Here is a 14,408-nt window from a genome sequence, read left to right as displayed (position 1 = left end):
CTCCTTGTGTCTAAATGCTGAACTATATATTTCTTATGATAGAGCAAGGAGGAGGCAATGAGCTCCTTTTTATTGCTCACACCAGCAAATTATACCGCATTGCATTCCTGCAAAACCAGAACCACTTGGAAATTTTCTGTGCATAGCCATAGAAACAGCCCATAAATTCTGTCATTTCCATGTTTGCTTCCTCTCATCTTTCTTACAGAAAATTATTAAAACCAGTTTGTTCTTTCCAACTTTTTCCCACTTCCGTTTAGCTGTTGAGCAAGTGAGGGTGCTGAATTTAGAGAAAATTATCTTATAGCTGGATTGAATTGGCCACTATAATCGAAAACATGCAACAGTTTAATTTTGCTCGGGTTTCCAAATGCTTCTAATACAAGTCTTATAATGGCATTCTCTAGCTTGGGGGCTGCTACCAAGAAACTGTAAGGATAGATAACTCGCCCAAGGCAAGGGGCTTGTAGATGAAGTGGTTAACATCATTTATCTCTGCATCCGAGTCCTAGGTTCAATTACCCTCCTCCTCAATATGGCTTCTATTTGTAAAAGAATAATAAAAAAGATAACTTGCCTAAGAGCACTTCCAGCATTGAACCCTTTGCCATGGAAAGAGGGGGGCTAGGGCAGCTACTATTCACGTGAATAGTGGCCGCCCTTGCAAAAAGCAATGTGTGTTTCCAGTAGTTGCCATGGCAAAGGGCAAACACTATTTTTTTTTTTCTATTTTTCACAAATTTGTTTACCTAAACAATTAATTTGGACAATATTTTCGGATAAGATTTTTGGGTTCGTACTTGTCAATATTTATTATAAAATTCATATCTCATAATCGGATAAAATTTTCAGATAAGATTTTCGGTTTCAAATTTCAGATAAATCTCACACAACAAAACATCTTCCATGGTGCTCCATGCCCCAATACCGTCGATAGAAGAAGCCATAATATGATAGACAAAAATAAAACTTGAAAGTGAAAAAAATATTGAGTAGAAAGTGAATAATAGTTGAAGAAGAAGAAAATGTATGAGGATTTGGTGTTAAAAGTGAAGTATTAGTTGGTATTTATAGAAAAAAAAATCATTAATTTTGGGGTATTTTTTTATTGCACAAAAATTGGCTATTGTTGGATTGGAGGAAAAAATCCGATCGGAGAGCCCAGAGAATGCCACGTGGCTGCTAGCCGTTGGCGGGCATTGAAGCGTGCGCGTGCAATTTTATTTTTTTTACGTTGGCACGTGCAATGCAAGCACCAACGGTAAAAAAAATTCAAATACAAGGGCTGACGCCAGCCTGACATCAACCCAAAACTCGGGCTTGCGGGCGGGCTGAACTCCCTTCCGGGCCAGCCCAGGCTCGTGGACCCCACCTCCTGCCCGAGCCAACCTTTGCTGGAAACCCTTTTTTAGCCCAAAACACCCCCCCCCCCCCCGCCACTGCTGGAAATGCTCTAAGAAGAGCTACCCTACCCCTTGGGACCATTAGACCTTTTATTCTTGTCAACGCAATTGGTTCAAGTCTATAACAAAAACATTATTCAAAGTAAGGTTGAACTTGGGCTAGAAGTTTGAGGTGTTATTGGCAACTACCCTTTACCGGCAAATCCCTGGGGATCTTCAGATGACAAGTGACAAGGGGTCTCTTTCTTGTGTGGTGGATGATCATTCTGTTAAATAAGGAGAAATTGCAAATTTAATTACATATGAGCCATACTTGCTTCACCTGGAAATTTAAGAGATATTTAGTCATATATCCATTCTTAGCACAAAAATTATAAATAAACTATACACCATTTAATTTCTATAAACAAACCCAAAAAAACCCCAAAAAATGATAGTTGGCTCTGTTGAATTTAATTTTGATTATAAACTTTGATGCCCTATTGAGTGTTTTGGGCTCTTTTATGAGGTTTTGCGGTTGTGTTTGTTTTAAGAAATCAATAACAGTTTTGTAATTTAAAAAAAGTTAAAAGTCTTTTTGTTATGTTGTAAATAGACTTTGGGTGTGTTTCTAAAGTCCATTTCATATAGGGTTTTTTTTTATTTTATAATTTGGGCTCCTATATTTAGTATAATAGTGAATCTCCCAAAATTTAATCTTATCCATTGCCATGAAATTCCCTTATTTCTTTATTCAAAATTTTATTTTTTGTCCTCAGTTTCCATGACTATTTATTCATAGTGAGTGGGGTTCTTGGGGAGGACTTTTACCAACTTTAAAAAGCTTGATTGTCGGTATGTTGATGAAAATCAATTTGATTTTACCTTCGCATCTTGACGATCGACAAGATATCTTGTGTCAAATGGTCACATTTAGTTTCAGCAATTAAGAAAAACCAAAACTAGCAGTACCATCAAAATGCATTAGGTGTTTGGAAATTGATAACGAAGGGTGTTTGCTTTCTATCTGAACAGAAACACTTTTTGGTTTTTTCTAATTCCGTTTTTATCACTAATTCGTAACGTCATTTTCTAAACATCAATATGGAGCATACATTTAAATACGAACCCACCTAATTCAATTTGATGGTCTAACTAACCATAATATATCAATGAAGGGTCCTTTTTTTTCTAACCATGCAATTATATGGAAAGGAAAAAAGTGTAAAAGAACTTTGAAATCTGGCTACAAAAGAAAAGACTCCTTTCTCATGTCATGGTTTTACTTTTCTAAAGCATTCAATTGCACAAACCCTATCCTCAACGAGAGCTAGTATATTCATTAAACCTACTTTCTGTCCCTCAAATGATGTGATCAAGTGTGAAGATTAAAGAAAATTGAGCCATCTTTTTTTGTCTTTGAACTCTTAAGAGAGATTAGCATCTCATCTAATGATGACTACCCTTCGGGTCTTGCTCAATAATTTTAATTTTAGGATAAAAATATTAATATGGCAAAAGGGATAAGCTTCTTTTCCTTCACAACTTTCTGTATTTTTACCCTTGAGACTTTGCTCTTTTGAAATGGGGTTCCATCATTAAGAAAGACTTTATGTTCTTGACCTAATTGCCTCAAAAACCAAGGCCATATTAACTTGGAACTTTCCTGCTAACAAACTAAAATCTAGAGATCAAATCAAATTTATTTAAGCCAAAATCAAGAGGTCGAGGTTAGGAACGTTTTGATGCCCATGAAATGATTAAGGTTTGCATGCATGTGGCTAACTTTTAGAGAGTTTAAACTCTAGAACACCCTCATTATGTCCTTGCTCGATGTTTTGTGACACACCAAGGAGCTTGTTCTTTGGCCTCAAGCCTTCATCATGAGCAACGTATGCATGATTCCATTGGCAAACTGAATTTTAATCATGAATGGCTTTTCCAACATTGCTGAAAACAATTGACAAAACAATTGATTCAACCAGTGAAAATGATATGAAACCCGTTTTTAGATATTTTCAGCAATTAGAAAAACTATTTGCCCCACACAATTCAGATCATATGTCTTCTTGCGTTGCATAGATGTGACACGAAAAATTATTTAGCATTTACACCATGTATCATGATTGATTTGGTGTATCACATTCACCGAATTAGTACCGATTTGAACTTTACCAAAACGAAGTATTGAATTTTTGATCGATTTAGCAAAGTCTTAACTATACAAAGTGATTGTCCCTTTTCTGAAAAGGAAAATTTCAATAAGTATCATACTACAACGTAATATATATATCATCTTTTGACCAGTATATATGACGGATTCTGTTCTTTTTTTTCTCCGAGAGTGTAGAATGATAAGTTGAATATATGTAATATGGTAGAAACACTACTCAGAACCCTATATGTCTAACATTTGTAGAAATAGAAAGAGCACCTTGCCTTTTCTAATAAGGCAATGGGAGAAAACCCCATGAAAAAGACTTATCTATCACAAATCACTCTTTTCTTTCTTCCACCTTTAACCCTTTTGAACACACCCTACCAACACTCACATGGGCTTTAGCTCATGCAATCATCACATCCTATGAAAGAAGATTCCAAGAAAACCCTTTGATCACATGCATTTTGCAATTGGTATTTTGAATAATACCCTTTTCTTAAATTGTGAATTAAATTAATACTCATATATAAATATATAGAACAAATTATTTTCTCAATGAGGTTGACTAGTGCTTGTGAGGTAGTTGAGTTGGTAGAATATTCATGTTCTCTTCTTGTATTTATTTCCTTCAATTCTTTTGGTTTCCTGACCGACATATATGTCAGATTGATACAGAAATTTTGAAATTTTGATGCCCAAACAAAAATGCATAATTTGGGTTATAAATTTAGAGAGAAAAAAAACGTTTTGTGTTCTTTTCCTTTGTCCCGTTTTTGCCCACGTACGCTTTAGGGAAAGTTCATCTCTCTTTCTCGGGGGCAGACAAAATTGAGGGGCATGGTTATCATCATCATCATCATCATCATCATCATGGGATGGTATGTTGCATCATAATGTGAAGATGATCATGCATGATGGGTTGATGGTACATGCATAACATAACACGCACATGACATGATGAATGTTCCTCTCATCCTTATCAAAAAATTTACAGGGTCATGTTAATGCAAGCTCGTGTGTGCTTTATACAAGAGTGGTACGCTAATTAATGCTCTCCTTTTTAGTAGACAATATTCAGAAAATAACCTTTTGGTTAGTGTATTACTTTAATTACCAGAGAAAAAAGTTATGCATTAAACAAAGAGAAATTCGTTTGTTTATGAAAACAAAATTAATTAATTATAATTCTCCTGACTATTCACCCACATAAATACCCTCTCAACTTGAAAATAGTTTAATTAAGAAGAAACAGTGAAAACTATATTTGGAGAAATATTTTTATTTTTATTTAATAATACTATTTGTATCACATTGTTGGTTACTTCTTTAATAGATGTGGATCTCATCAATCTACGCGGGTCTCACCTGTATTAGAGATATAGTTAACAATATAATTCATAAATATAATACAAATAGAAGCACCAACCCCTTTTTTTTTTGGATTAAAAGCGATAGTAATTTTATTAATAACACATTAAAAAAGTACAAAGTAACCGCAATGCCAACTATGAATACAACATCTCCAATGACCAAACACAAATAAATGAGTTTGATTTGGAGAGAATTAGCAATGTTAAATGTTGGCTATTTGAGAATTCAACGTTCTTCATTCTCTTTTCTTCACCCTTTGGAGTAAACAACCTTTGTTAACTTTAGAAGAGAAAGAAAGAAATGAAAAAGGAAAAAGGGAAAAGGAAAAAGCAAGGCTTGCTTTGGTTATTTATTTTATTTTGGGGGCAAAAAGAAAGGCTGCTTTGTTGGGTAAGTTTGGAATTGCGGGCAGATGCGGGCAGGGTGCGTTCGTTGTGATGTGTATTGTGTAGTGTCCCCACAGGGTTCAAGGGTACACCACCCACTAGCGACGTACGTACCTTCTAGGAAAAATACATCTTGATTTCCTCATTACAAGGAAATGTTCCTCTTTCCTGTGAATTATTTGATATATATCCAAAATTAATTTATGAAAAATAGAAAAAATACTTCTACCCATTTGTCATATTGCCATTGCAAGAACGAGGAAGGGAGGAAGTATTTTCGTTCTAGGCAATGGTGTGTGGCCATTTGGCTCACGGCTCATGGCTTGTGGCTTATGGCCGGTCCTACATGGCAGGACGGACATATAGGAGGGCATAGGTCAGCCTTTAGGTAGCTAGCCCTCATTTGATACGGCAGCAAGTAAGTGAGAAAATGTATGTGCGCACAAAACTCCTGCCTGCCAGCTCACTAGGCAAAGGACACCTATTGGGACACATTGACGCACACCTATTCAAAATTCAAAACTCTTAAAAGTTTCCTTTCCCATGGAATCATGGTCATGACTCTCATATATCAAATAATTTGTGGGTCCCCATCCCATGCCATGAGTCTATGACCCACACTACAACTCATTAGTCATTCATAGGAATGTGAAAGAATATCACTGTTAATCGTTGATGCACGCACACGGACAAATTTTTATCGTTGATGTATTGTAGACTTCATATATATACATATGATTCAAAAATAAGAAATCGTCATTGACGTTATCACTACTCGTAGGAATACTTGTCCATACAAGCATTCCCAAATCTTGGCTATTGATGCACTTACAAGCCTCCACATGCATCAAGGACCAGAAATATTACAAGAAAATCGGCCTTAACACGGCTCATAGGACATTCCCAAATCTTGACCATTGTTTATGAGCTCTATATGCATCAATGGTTAAAAAGGCACAACAAATATTAAGTTTGTAGAAATAGTCGGACGTGATTAAGTCTCGATCGTTGATGTATTGTGGATACCAAATGAGGGAATGACCTTTAACTCCAGCGTAGAAATAGTTGTGACCTGTGAGTCGCTGCTCCCAAATTTCCAAGTGGCAATTGGTCTGATCGTGGTCATCGGTTATTGTGTGCAGTGGTCGCTCTGCAGCCCAATAGTACTACTCATAGTCATAGTCATGTACAGATTCATAGACTTGATACGTGTAAATGTGTTGTGGTATGGACACAGACTCCACATAGCTTTTGGAAATTGGAAAACATTTTTATTTTTTATATTTTTTTATTAAATTGGACAATATTAATTGGACGGAGGGAATGTTGATTGCACAGTCGCGTCGTAGGCACCCAGAAACGTGCACGACACAGAGAGCAGGCTTTCAATTCAACTATTTATTTTTACCATTATTCACACTCAATTTCAATTAATTAATGTCTTTTAGTTACCACTATTTAATTAACTCATCCTGGAAACTTCATTAATGAGATTAAGACATGTTTACAACATTAATTAATATTTCAATACCTTGTCATTGTGCATGTATTAATTATTTATTCTCAATTCTGGATACGTAGTTGAATCGAGTAGAGCCATCAAATTTATTTAATATAGATTTAAATCAAGAAAAAGAATTGCATTGAGCCATCAAATTTATTTAATATAAGAGAGGGGCTATCTGTGGTGGGTACTTTTTTTTAAAGACATTTCTTATTAAAGGGGACGATAATATACTAAGGGCCAGTTTGGCATTGCTGTGATGTGAAAATAATCGCTGTCAAATTTGCTGTGAGAAAAATCAGCCGTGAGAGAAAGCAGTTTGGCGTTTGGTAAACTTTTTGTTAAAAGTGTTGCTGATACTAATTCCCACATAATCAGAAAATGATTGCGACATAATCATTAAACCCAGCGCCTCTTTGAAACTGATTCCTGCATAATCAGAAAATGAAAGCACCTCATTAGCTGCTTTCCCTTATAGCTTTCTCTCACAGCAATTTTTAGCAATAAGTAATTTTCTCATAGTTTACCAAACGGGTTGGGCTTCCCAAAATTTTTTAAAAATCACTTATCACCCCAAATAAGCAATGCCAAAACGGGCACTAAACACACACTATACAGATGTTATGACTCGAACCCAAAATCTTTCTCGGAGAAACCACTACACTAATAGATCCTTTATTAATGCAGTGTCTCTTTTAAGAAAATAATTAGGCACACACGTGGATTTAAAAAGCAAAATGGTGCACATCGAAGTTGTAATCCTCACCCAAAAATGATTAATTGGTTCCGTCATCACGAGGATGTCGCATAGGATTCACTGCTATTATAATTGAAAATTGGAACCACATAATGCTTTGGAGTAGCATATTCAACAACTTTGACCTCAACTATAGTACTAGAATATTCAAGAACAAAAAAACTATATAGTAGAATATGATTAAACTAATTTTGTATTAAGATTTCGAAAGTGAGAATCTTCTAGACCATTTATTTAATGTAGGGTAAATGATTTGAGCATGACATTAGTGACATGTCCTTGTCCAAGTGGTTGTACATCACTAATAAGCCAAACCTCACCAGCACACTAAAAACATTTTCCCCCATCTTTAGCGCCTCACTCTCACCAGATGCAGAGTGCTTAACTGTTAATCCCACCCTGCCACTTGCATATTAAAAAATTAAACCATGTTATATTTACCGTTCATGAATCTAAACTACACATTCAAACGAAAATCTCACGACACGGCACGTTCAGATAACAACCGAACTTGATTATCAGAAACCGTTTTTAGCCAAAACAGCATTAATATCACTAACCAAATCACAACAACAAAACAAATACCAGTTTCATGACAAGAAACACATACAAGGGAACCCCAAAATGACCATTTTGATTTTTCTAATAGCTAGAGCCCCGGGTCAAAGATGGATGAACCCGAACCCCCGGAGATTTCTCATATCTAAACCTGTCTATTCTCTTATTTACAGTTTTTTTTTTCTTTTCTTCTGATATCAGATTTTCTAAGTTATTAACTCTATCATCTTCTTCCTCGATTGACCATTCTCACATTATAGAGCAAGCATTTGGGTTCTCATCGCTGAACATCTGAGGTGCATGAAGTGGGTTCCCCATGTAAGGAGGTGGAGGAGGCAGAGATTGAGGAGGCAGAGCATGAGGAGGGTACCCGTATCCTGGTCCGAATCCAGGTCCATATACCATTCCATATGGAACTTGTCCGAATCCGGGTAGACCCGCTGGATACTCCATTTTGTGCCCCTCCATTTTTCCACCACCATTGCCCCCCTCTTCCTCCTTTTTCTTCTTATCTCCACCGCCACCGCCGCCGCCGTTGTTTTCGGCTTTCTCCTTCTCCTTCTCCTTCTTTGGCGGCACAATGTCAACAGGCCTCTTGAGCTTCTCCTTCAAAGTCTCAGCCAATTCCTTCATGTCCATTGAGCCCTTCACCGTCACCAAATCCTTCTGCCTATCAATGCTCATATCATGGAACCCTGCCACGTCACCCATGTCAAAAAACTTGCAAACAAATTCATCATGACAAAAACGATGCCGTTAACTAAAAACTGATTAGTGGGGGAATTGATAACCTCACCTTTTGTCTTGCTCACAGTCCTCTGAATCTTCCCGATGCATCCCTGGCAGTGCAAGTTCAGCTTGAGAACCGCCGTCGTCACCGGAGCCTACACAAATCCATGACCCGTTTCATTAATAAAATCAAATAAATAAATAAATAAAATCTGAGGCAGGTGCGTAGAACAAGACAGGCGCACGTTAAGGGAAGGGGGAGGGGGGGACCAGTGCTCAGACGACACACACCTCTTTGGGTTTTTTGTTGTCGTCGTTTGCTTTCTCAGGCTGGTTTTTCTTGGCGTCGTCTTTGTTGTCCTTTTTGGGCTGGGGAGAGACGAGGTCGACCTTCTTCTTGGTCTTGGCGGCCAGCTTGTCTTTGAGCTGTGTGGGGTCCACGTTTCCGACCACCGTCAGCTTGTTCGCCTGGAACTCAGATTTCACAGACTCCACGCCTACGTTTCATTGCATAACACACAGCTTAAAACCCAACCCAGAAATTAAACAAGACAAAAAAGAAAAAAGAATTGAATCTGGTTTTGGATGAGATTCAATTCAACCCATAAAGTAGCATATTCTGAATCAAATCCATTTGGAATATTACATTTTCCATGCACCAAAAGAAAAAAAAATTACAAAATTTGAGAAAAACCTAAAACTCAGAAAGAAAAATAGAGAGTGGGTTAATCTACAATATGTGGACAATAGAAACCGAGATGCAGAAAGTAGGATATGAACATTGCTTTGTAAAATTTGGAGGAAATTCATAAGGAAAATGAAGAGAGATCAGAATCTGTGAAGAAAATATTTGAAGGAAATCTGAGAAACAGGGGGGTTTGAAAATGATTTTACCTTGAAAATCTTTGACGCTTTTGACAATCTTAGTAGCACAGCCCTCACAGTGCATGTCAACCTTCAACACAATGGTGATGGGGCCGTCCTCCTTCTTCTTCTCACCCCCAGCGCCGCTGTTCTTCTCACCTCCATCGCCGTTCTTCTTCTCAGCCACATCGTTGTTGTTGTTGTTCTCACCGCCACTTTTGTTGTTCTTCTTCTGCATTAAACACAAAAACAAACACAAAACCCATTAAGCAAACGCAAGAATAGAGAGAAACAGAGGGCTGAACTAAAGGATAGAGAAACAGAGGTGGAGGAATTGGCTCTCACTCACCTTGGCCATGGTGAGGTGTTTTGGTTGGTTTTTTCTTTGTTTGTTCTGGTGTAAATTGTGGGTGGAGAGAGTAGGGAAATGCGGTGAGGGCAGTGGGTGGGTATTTAAAGGCAGAGAGAGAGAGAGATAGGGTGAGTGAGTTTCGGGGTCAGTTGTTGTGTTCCTGAAGCGGTTTTTGATGGCGATGATGGCGGTTGTGTATGATGTTGATGTGCACATGTATATCATGTATGGTGGTTTAGGCATTTTCACATACATGCGATGTGCGTGTGAGCCCGTGTGGCTTCTTATTATTACGCGTAGTAGACAAGGGAATGAAAGAAACTTCCTTGCAAAGTTGTAATTTTGGTGGAAGGTGAGGTTGGGTTGTGGGCTGCTGCTGGTTCATAAACCAATAGGCCCATAGACACTTGGCTCTTTCTGGGGTTGTCATTTGGCTGCATCTGTCGACCCCTCCTCGGCTTTTTCCCTTCTTTTTTCTTTCTCATAAATTATTCCATTCCAGCTGCAAAACAGACAATTTCCAATTTAAATAAAATAAACCAATATACACAATTTAAATTAATTTCTTAAATGTGTAAATTAGAAGATTTGTCTCTCTCCAGTTCGTCCTAGACTTTCGTCGAAATTGCACCGTGTTTTTTCTTCTGTCTTTCATATGATATGAGGAATGAAAAATTTAGAGGCCCACAATAATTGGCCCAAATATTTTATCAGACTGAAATGTGAGAACCCCGTGATCAAATGGAATCGATTTTGGTCACTATGGCTGGGCATGGGTTGGGTTGATTCAATTTTGAGTCATACCGAAAGCAGAACTGGTCAGCTTGGTTTATCGAAATTCCAAACCAAAATCAAACCAAGAAACCTTCAAACAGACCACATCTCGATTAATCGAAATTCATGAGTTTGTCTGGTTTGGTTTCAATTTGGGCTAGTTTTTTTTTATATAAACTAAAACAACCCCTATTAGGCCTAAAGAAAGACAATTTCAATCCATAATCATAACATTCATCATCAAATCTTAGGCATCTCGTACGGATGATTAGTTGCTTTCGTCTTTTTTGTTTTTGAAGTCACTTGTTTAGAAAAGAGGCTCTTGAGTTTGAATCTCGAAGAAAGCATCAATTGATGAAACACAATTTTGAATGCCCTAAGAATTGTCTAGGCTCTCTTGTATGTTCGATGGGTACCCTAGCATTGGTGTGATTCAAACAAATCTTCCGAAATATTGTTGACATATTTGCTTGAATTAATGGGTTGTTGTGAGCTTGTCAGACCTGATTAGGAGTTACAAGAAAAGTGTTCGCAAAACTTCTACTATGATATGTTTTCTGCAAATTTATATCGATTTATAATTACAATTCTTGAAAATAAATAGAAGACAATCCAAAAATAGACCAAAAGCAACCTAAATATGCCAAATAATACCAAAATCAAGAATCACCAAAACTAAAAACATATTGTTGAGGACCAAAAAATCCAAGGCAAGGCCCAAATATATTTCTGGCCTAGTACGACACCTAATTTGGGAAGAAACTTGACTTGGGTATGCAAGAGTTCGTCATATGCGCTTATACACGTGCCACGCCAAGAAAATACGTAACCTGCCACGCAGAAAGGTCGTGACAAGCCCCTCTGCCCCTCTGCCCCTGGTACGATTTTTGATCAAATAGATTTGGGTTTTTTTGTTCAAATATATGGTGGTGGTTTTGGTGTTGTTGTATGGGATGTGTTCGATTTTGGGGAAGAAGGGGGTTTGTCTGAGTCTTATAGGAAGTGGGGTTGGTAAGCAGAAATTCAAAGGGGGTCAAACTCAGGTGTAAGGAAATAGGTACAATGCCTTGTCCGACTATCCTAACTCACATCTATTTATTTATTGTTTTAGAGGGAGGAAGTAGTAACTAATTGTGATGTATGGTGCTTATAGAGAAAAAGTAACAAGGAGAGATGAAGGGTTGACAGGAAAATTATAAATTAATACAATTTAAAAGGAAAATCAGTTACTTTTTTGTCAACTTACATTTCATTTGTTGGAATTTGTATGTAATCGCTCTTCTTTTGTCAACTTTACACTCCCTTGTATGTTATAATAAATTGTGGTGATTTTCCCACTCCCCTTTTGTCCACTTACACTCCCTTTTGTTTTTTTAATAGCTTTTACTATAACAAAAAAGGGAGTGTAAATGGACAAAAGAGGAGTGAGAACATACAATTTCTAATAAATGGAGTGTAAGTGGATAAAAAAGGAGTGAAAAAATCAGCTCCCATAATAAAAAGTATTAAAAAAAACAAAAGCCACATGTGTGACACGATAAACGTGATTACATAAAATTCATAATATAATACAAATAGCATAAAACCCGAAAACAAGAATGCAGCAAAGCTCAAACGGTGAACCAGAACCAGAACCAGGCCCGACCCGAAACAAACATAAAAGGATAACCAAAAGAAGGCTCCCTTCTCAAAGACTTGGTTTATCTCTTCAGTCCTGGCTTTTCTTTGTTTTGCTTAAATCGCCTTGCATTGGGATTGGGTTCTTTTTTATTTCCGTTGCCTTGTCCTTGTTCGTTCCATTTTTCAACTAAAGCAACAAAATACATTAGGATAAATATATGATTATGAAATACATAACAATAACACTATAATACATAATATTTACAATGTTATTGGCACGTTTTTTTTCCCGTTCCTTTTATTAGTGCAATTTTAAACATGAGATTAAGAAAGAAAAGAAAATAAGGGAGGTGGGGGTAATAACAACCTTATATTAAGAAATAAGGAAAATTTGACAAAATAAAATAAAATATAGAATGAGTGACTTCACTGTTGATGCTAGTCTTTGCATGTGGTTAAGAAACCAAACTAAATGTTGGTTTTGCTAATTGATTGTCACAATTGAGAAAGTAACAATTTTTTTTAAAGGCTTTTTATCGCAAATGGTCCCTGAGGTTAACGAAATTATCACATTTCATCCTTATTGGTTTTTTTTTGGTGACATTAATGGTCCTTAAGGTTACTCTTTATACATCAAATTGGTCCTTACCGTTAGCTTCTATCAAATTTTCTGTTAGAGTACTGACATGGCACATATGTGGAGGCCACACATCCAATTATATAAAGCCAAGTGGATTTAAATAAAAGATATCATAAAAATTAAAATTCATAAACAATGGGCTAAAAATTAAAGAAAAAGGAGATTAAAACTTCAATAAATAAAAAAATTTGAAGCCATCCCCCTCTCCCCCTCTTCTCTCTCTACCCCTCTGCCCTCTTTCTCTATGTTCTCTCTCCAGAGCCGCAACACGACCCACTCTCTCTCTCCCTCTCTCTTCCAAGAAATAATCAAGAAAAGAAGATGGCAGCAAATGCAAAATTGGTGACTGGCATTGAGTTGAGTGAGAGTAGAAGAAATGGCTCTTACACTGCCAATGGTTTCCCTACCCAAAAAAATATTAAAACTTCAAATTTAAAACACTTGGGTGTGGGATTTGGGTGTTGGGGTGGGTTGTGGGTGGGGCTGGGGCTGGGGTTGAGGGGTGATTTGGGTTGTGGAAGGGAGAGAGAGATGGCTGCAAATTTTTTTATTTTAAAATTGAAGTTTTAAGCTCCTTTATGTAAATATTTTTATGAATTTTAATTTTTATAGTATCTATTATTCAAAATCCACTTGGTTTTATATATAATTGGATGTGTGGGCTTCATATATGTGCTATGTCAACACTTTAACAAAAAAATTTATAAAAGATAACGGTAGGGACCAATTTGATGTATAAGGACCATTAATAATGTCAAAAAAAAAAACCATTAAGTACAAAATGAGATAATTTCACTAGCCTTAGGAACCATTTGCAATAAAAAAAACCTATATTTAATTAGATACTATAGGAAACAGTTTTGGTTGAGTACCTATTTGGTTTGCTACCACCGCACCAATTCTTCCTACTCCGACAGCAGCACCCTTCACCAAATTAAGACCATCGTAGAGAAAGTCGCCCACACCACCACCTTGTGCAGGCTGAGGCTGAGGCTGAGGCCAAGGCCGAGGCTGTGCAGGCTGAGGCTGAGGCTAAGGCCGAGGCCGAGGCCGAGGCCGAGGAGGCGGAGGCGGAGGCGGAGGCTGAGGTCGAGGAGGTGGAGGCCGAGGCCGAGGCCGAGGCCGATGAGGTGGAGGCGGAGGCGGAGGCCGAGGTGGAGGCGGAGGCTGAGGCCGAGGAGGTGGAGGCCGAGGAGGTGGAGGCGGAGGCCGAGGCCGAGGAGGTGGAGGCGGAGGCGGAGGTCGAGGCCGAGGCGGAGGCGGAGGCCGAGGAGGCGGAGGCTGAGGCCGAGGCCGAGGAGGTGGAGGCG

General features: G+C 37.8%; 1 protein-coding gene across 1 annotated transcript; it reads right to left on the bottom strand.

The window, feature by feature from the left end:
• Positions 1-8,054: 8,054 nt before the first annotated feature.
• On the bottom strand, positions 8,055-10,224 carry LOC110755424 (heavy metal-associated isoprenylated plant protein 3). The gene is made up of 5 exons (XM_021956619.2): positions 10,062-10,224; positions 9,743-9,944; positions 9,140-9,345; positions 8,916-9,003; positions 8,055-8,814 (listed from the first exon to the last, which is right to left on the bottom strand). The coding sequence occupies exons 1-5, from the start codon at positions 10,068-10,070 to the stop codon at positions 8,369-8,371; spliced, it is 951 nt and encodes a 316-aa protein (XP_021812311.2). The 5' UTR covers positions 10,071-10,224; the 3' UTR covers positions 8,055-8,368.
• Between the last annotated feature and the right edge of the window lie 4,184 nt (positions 10,225-14,408).

The sequence above is a fragment of the Prunus avium genome, chromosome 6, assembly GCF_965620075.1.
Source record: "Prunus avium chromosome 6, drPruAviu1.hap1.1, whole genome shotgun sequence".
Lineage (NCBI taxonomy): Eukaryota > Viridiplantae > Streptophyta > Magnoliopsida > Rosales > Rosaceae > Prunus > Prunus avium.
This window is presented reverse-complemented; position numbering and strand designations above follow the sequence as displayed.